Source organism: Apteryx mantelli, chromosome 1 (genome assembly GCF_036417845.1).
Source record: "Apteryx mantelli isolate bAptMan1 chromosome 1, bAptMan1.hap1, whole genome shotgun sequence".
Classification (NCBI taxonomy): Eukaryota; Metazoa; Chordata; class Aves; order Apterygiformes; family Apterygidae; genus Apteryx; species Apteryx mantelli.
This window is the reverse complement of record NC_089978.1, coordinates 138,700,703-138,706,702: the sequence shown is the minus strand read 5'-3', so window position 1 is coordinate 138,706,702 and position 6,000 is coordinate 138,700,703. Positions and strand designations below refer to the sequence as shown.

At 37.6% G+C, this 6,000-nt stretch overlaps 1 protein-coding gene across 5 annotated transcripts in view; it reads right to left on the bottom strand.

Moving 5' to 3' along the window:
- Positions 1 to 258: 258 nt before the first annotated feature.
- The window catches only part of NDUFA9 (NADH:ubiquinone oxidoreductase subunit A9), a 32,133-nt gene continuing 26,391 nt past the window's right edge, over positions 259 to 6,000 (bottom strand). The window contains exons 9-12 of one of the 5 annotated variants that reach the window (XR_001293422.1): positions 5,580 to 5,675; positions 5,103 to 5,185; positions 3,480 to 4,123; positions 856 to 883 (exon numbers count right to left, since the gene is read on the bottom strand). Coding sequence is in view for 3 of the 5 variants with exons in the window: in XM_013948753.2 (XP_013804207.1) it covers positions 713 to 883; positions 3,480 to 3,546; positions 5,580 to 5,675 (334 nt within the window). In the remaining 2 variants the exon portion in view is untranslated. Of the gene's footprint in view, positions 884 to 3,479; positions 4,124 to 5,102; positions 5,186 to 5,579; positions 5,676 to 6,000 lie in introns of those variants that run through there. The other 4 variants (XM_013948753.2, XR_001293423.1, XM_067304466.1 and 1 more) reach the window with 4 other exon arrangements.

Here is a 6,000-nt window from a genome sequence, read left to right as displayed (position 1 = left end):
CCCAACACATTAAAGCTTTGAGCATCTCAAAATAATGAGATTCTCAAATTCAAAAATGGGGGAAATGACACATTTCCCCATGTCTATGAGACACAGCACACATTTATTACAAGAGACCAGCTGATATGCACTTTGCATGCAACTTGTTTGCCTGTCTAATCCACCTTTCTTGATCTTAGAAACAGCATATGCTATTTTGGTTGGTATTTTTTTACAAAAATTCAGCTCAGGGCAGATGGAAAACAAAGCTCAAAAAAGTCAACAGCAACTAAGAAAATGATTTTATTTCATATCTGATAATCTGAAGAGGTGGCAGTACTGGCTCTGCCTATCAGAAAAGACATATGCCAGATCACATAGTTTTGAACTGTAATGTTCTTCAAATCATTTAAGGAAAGCACTTACTAAAACCCAGTGAAAGGCTTGCTTTGAGAGTATAGGGAGAAACTGACTATAGAGTTATGACACATTGCCCCTCATCCCAATATTTTAATGCTCACGAACTACGGAACAATATGCAAATTTGCTTTCATAACCTTTTAAAGGGAAGAATTACACATCACTGAGATTCTTCCATAATTAAAAATGAGACAATAACACTAGCGAAATATAGTTTACGTGATTAACAGATTTTACTCAGTATGTACACGGTTCTCCAAACTAGGTCACAGAAAGGCAGTTTAAGAAGCATGAGTAACCACCTTGGCAAATGTTACACAGGATATGTCTTTGCTGGTTTTGCTTCCTCCAGCTCAGCCTCCAACCAGCGGTATCTGCGGTGACGGCGCAGAACTTCAATTGCTTTTTGTTCTAGAGGTGTTGGTTGAATACCCAGGTCCTCCAGACCAGGAAGATCAGGAAATGTCATGTCAGTTGTGTGAAACTTTTAAAAAATAAAAAAATAAAAATAAAAAAAAGAGAGAGGGGGGAAGTCACTTGACAGAATGAACAGCATTACAGACGATGTAATTATGCACTACAAAATACTATGTACTTAAACCTGAGATCACCTTTTTCTTTTATAGAAACAAACTAGCACAGATCACTAGCACTAGAAAAATTTTAATATACCTCAAAACAATTTTCTACAGATGGCAGGTCCTGGGAGATTCAACTGCAATTACTTAGATTTTCATTTGAAACACACCTTTTAACAAAGGCTGCTGAGGTAAAATGTTTCCCCCAAGAAAGAACCCTGCAATACAACACACTGCCACATCTTGTACTCGATCTGAAGAATTATTCAACCGCAAGTTTGGGCTCAGCTGACTATTTATCAACCCCAAATCCCTGACAATTATTTTGTGTGTTTATTTTTCTTGGGAGGAAGGAACTATACAACATGGCCCTACAGAACTATGGCCTAATTTTCAGAGATAGTAAGCACTTAATCTACTTTAATAGGAGGTACAGATGTTCTGCAACACTACAAAAAATCCTTCAGATTTGGATTTAGGAATGAAGAGCAGTAACAGATGCAAAAATTTTATTCATTTTCTCCCCTTCATCTAAATATTATCAGGAAATTTAGGTCAAACTTATAAAGGCATATTTGAACTGCAATCGTATAAATCTTACTTTGTCAAGTAAGGTCTTACTTTTGACAGAGTGACAGAAATCTTACTTTGTCAAAACTCACATTGAATTATCACCTTTGAAACGTTGGTTTACTCAGTTTATGGTTTAGAACAAGCTATTGTTACAGTAAAAATCATTTTAATTTTATTACCATATTTTCAACACATATGACCTGTACCTTAGCAAACTGGGGCCTCTTTTAAAGTATTATTCCTTGAAAGGTCTTAAGTCAACCACATCTGATTGTGTGTGGATTATTTGAGGATGAAAAGCTGGGAAAGGGGGGGGAAGAATCAGATACAGGAGTGACTTGCCATGCTGTAGCTGAATTGCAGTAGTTTTAGAGACTGGTGCAGGGTTCTTCTATGAAATATTTATTACCCTGTAAACTACAAAGGCAGTTAGAAGTTTTCAGAAGATGTTATATCTACAGCCTGGGTCAATACAGTCAGAGTGATGGTGGCAATTCTCTCTTGCGTGGGGGAGGGTCAGCAGTTTGAAAAAAAGCTTTGCACTAGACCATGAATAAAACTTAACATCTTCACTATACTTACTGCCCATGGTTTTTCAAAATGATTTACAACAGGATAGGAAACTGCTGTTTATTTCACAGAATGAGAAATTTAAACATAGAAGCTAATTGCTTACAGCTATCAATAAGTAGCTCTACAAATAGGATCAAGTTCCCACAGATTCACTGTAGTACCCTGTCTCCAATTAAATTTGGGATTATCAGATCAGAATAGGCTATTGATACTGCATCAAAACAAAAGACATCAAAACTTCAACTTTGTGGGAGAGTACCTGCAAACTTCAGAGAATAGCATGCATAGTGTCTAAGTGTTAGAGTGCACAACCCTACCTTTGCTAACCTGCATATAGGCCAATAGTTTTGACATTAATACTTGTTAAATCTACCATTTCTTTACTTGCAGTATGTTTTTTACAACTTATTTGTCCACATACTCCACTACTCGCATACTCTGAGAAGTCAGAAATAAACATGAAGCTGCAACTTCTTCATTAGTTATGGAGTCTAATGTTAAGCATGAATTTTGGCTGTAACCAGTGCAGTTAAGTTTAACTTGAGTTGTTAAAAATTCCATTATCTGGATACTATAAGCCCATGCTACCAATCTGAATGCAGCTAGAGGTACCTAAACTCACTAGTTACCTAAGGTGGGAAGCATCCATCCACAAGGAGGAAGGAGGAAAAAATATATATCAGCTAGCTGCACATTGGATCTCTACTTTGGCTTTTCTGTTCTGAATATTGCTTTTTTGTTTGGTTGGGGGTTTTTTTGTTTTTGAAATAGCAAGCAGCCTTGACCACTTTTAACACCTGGAAGGATGGGCCCTCCCCGGCCATGTTACTTTTTGCTATACAACCTTCCCACCAGTTGTTTCAACCTTTATTAAATATATTTAGAAAAAGTTGTTAACTACTCTTCCTCCACCAATGCTAGCATTAAAGACTACATCCTAATGACACCTTTAAGAAAAAAAAAAAAGTTAGTCTGCTAAGTCTTTGCAAGGCTAGACCAGAGGAATCTCCAGACTGCTTTGACAGTGCATCGTACCCTTTGCAGCGTAGCAGGCCTGGACAGATAATTGTGAGATTGCAGAAGAGTAGATGAAGTAGTTGTATGGCAAAAAACATAGCCATTTTTGAGGAAGGTGACATAATCAACTTCAAAAATGTAAGCTGTTGTACAATGCTCACACAGTCTGAAAGCAATTCTTCATAATCAAAAATTCACTAGCCAGTGAACTGACTGAAATACTGCAACACGTAATATGCACGCATTTCAGCACTCCTTGAATGGCAAAGTTACAAGCGGAGGTTACAAGCACACAGCAAAACATTCCCAAGAACAACTTTTGGGCTGTCCTGCACTTACCCGATCCACTTTGTCTCGTGTTAACCATGGTTCAAATGGATTAATCTCAAAGCATCTTGCAATTAAACTGTAATCAGAAAGAGTATTGTAGAAGTATAGTCATTATCCAGACACACAGGAGAAAATAAGAATTGGTAAGAGCATTTCAGACTCAATTTGCCCATAGTGAGCAAGAGGTTGTTTCGTGGCTGCTCTTCTAACCTAAAAATTCATTTAAGCAGTGAACAAGCAAGTCAGCAAGTTCTTAGCTGCATTTCTGGTAACACTAACTTTGCTACAAATTCTTCAATCCCCTATTCTTCCACTTCTGAAGTGAATGGACAAGCAGATATCTGGAAGTAAAACTGTGTCTTAGCGAGTGGGGAAAGTAAACCTCCACTTTCAATTCCCCACACACCACAGGGTTCAGTCTTGCTCCCATCTCTGCTCCAAACTGTGCTCTCTAGTGGTGTAGGCAGTAATCCAGTTAGTCACAAACTTTGATTCATTGCCTCCATGGGAAAACACACTTGCTGACAACTAAATGATTTAACAGCCATATAAACAAGATGATGGAATCTGGAGCAATCTGCATCTATAAAAAGGATGAGGATCAGAGTACTTGCAGTTTCCAGAAATGAAACTTCCCTTCAAAGTAAGTAAATCTGGCAGAGAAAAGAAAATAATATAACAATTTTTCTTCAGTGTCTCAGGACCAACAGTATTTAAGGTAGAATCTCTTACAGAAGTGCCCACCTGGCAGGCTAGAAGCTCAGATAATTAAGTTACTGCACATAAACAGAGCTAGACCTATCAGCCTTAGATGCATCTTTCCTCAAAAATATGAAATATTACTTAGTTTAGCCTACAAATAAAGAGGCTTAACCTGGCCTGAAGAGAATGTAAACTAATAAGAACAGCTGCATTGTTACTTTTCAACAAGCTCCCCTGTGTCACCTGAGCCATGTTAAGCTACTGATGGCCAATTTCTTCAGGAACAGTTGCAACAGTTTAAGATGTTGTTCTAGTATTATTCATCATCAGTTACAAGAATGCAGTGTGGAGACTGGTTAGAAGATTGGTAGGAGGGTTCTAATACTGGTGACTTTTCTAGCTAAGTAACTTACGTTGTACTAAAATGGAGGAGATTTACCCAAACATTAACACATCTCAACAGTGCCAAGGGTAACTTTTGAAATGGTGTTTAGTGCTCAAGGTAGCTCTTCAAAAGGATGTCTGACTATACCTTAAGGACTAAGCCTGGGCTCAGATTAATACCGCACTTTTTAATGCAATATTACTTACTAGTTATGATTTGGCAGATCAGTCTCCCCCCTCATTTACCATCCCAGTGCCTCCAGCATGTAAGATGTGCAACTGCAGATGACATTCAGTGCATGCAAACTGAGCCTTCACAACACATCTACTGTAGTCATCTGAAGTGGTACACAACCTTTCTCTTACTCCCTCCCCACTTATTACTATCTTCTAAAAATGTTACTACCCTCATATCACAGATGACAAAGAAATGTGGGTTCACAACTGCATTGCTCAAATTCCCAGGCCAGCATCTCAATACAAACTTACCTCCACCACTGACTCAAATCAAAGGACTGAACTAGAACAGTCAAAATACACACATACCCATCCTTATACCAATTCTGCTTCCAGGACAGCAGTGTTCAACAGACAGGAAGGAGAGCTGACAGTAGCAATACATTAAGCAGCTGTAAAACAATCTGTCAGAGCCTACAGTCAAGAGCATACACACAGATTTTCTCTGCGGTACTATTAAAAGTTCACTTAATTTTCTAGTAATAGTCTATACTTAGGACCTTTTACTTCTTGACTCAGCAAAAGCAAGGCCATTCAAAAACTCTGTAATAAATAGTTAAGTCTTTTACAAGTACACATTTAATACCCTGGTTCCTAACAGGCAGACTTGCTGCTGAGCAGAAGACTCAAAGTTAACTCATGAGTACTTAGGGAAAAGCCAGTCTTCACAACCCTACAATATTAAATAACATTGACAATATTGATATTAAATGACCAATGCAATAGTTATTTAGGCTTCTGTGCTACTTGATGGATCATAAATTCTTAGAGAAGGATTCCACTTACTGATAAAGAGGACGTGGAAGTGGATATGGAAAAAAGGTTCGAAAGGAAACAGCATAGACGTACTCTACCAAGTCATAAAGGAGGTATCGATTAGGTCTGGGGAAAAAAAAAAAAAAAAAAAGCAATAAACAGTATAGGCAAATTAGGCTGGGGTTTTTTTCTTCTTTTTTGGGGTGGTAGTGGTGTTCAATTTTTTGTCTTTTGCTGCAAATATTTAAATATACCTATCAACGGCCTGTTTTCTTCATTCTAAATGATTTGTCATTTTCCTCACAAAAGGGGAGCAAATTCTGGTTCTAAAGATTCTATACCGTTTGAAACAAAGAGAAATTAAGTTAGAAAAACATATCATCAGACACCAGTGATGGTAACAACATACTTCATCAACTGCAAAATTGTTTCAGCAGACAATGAAATTTAT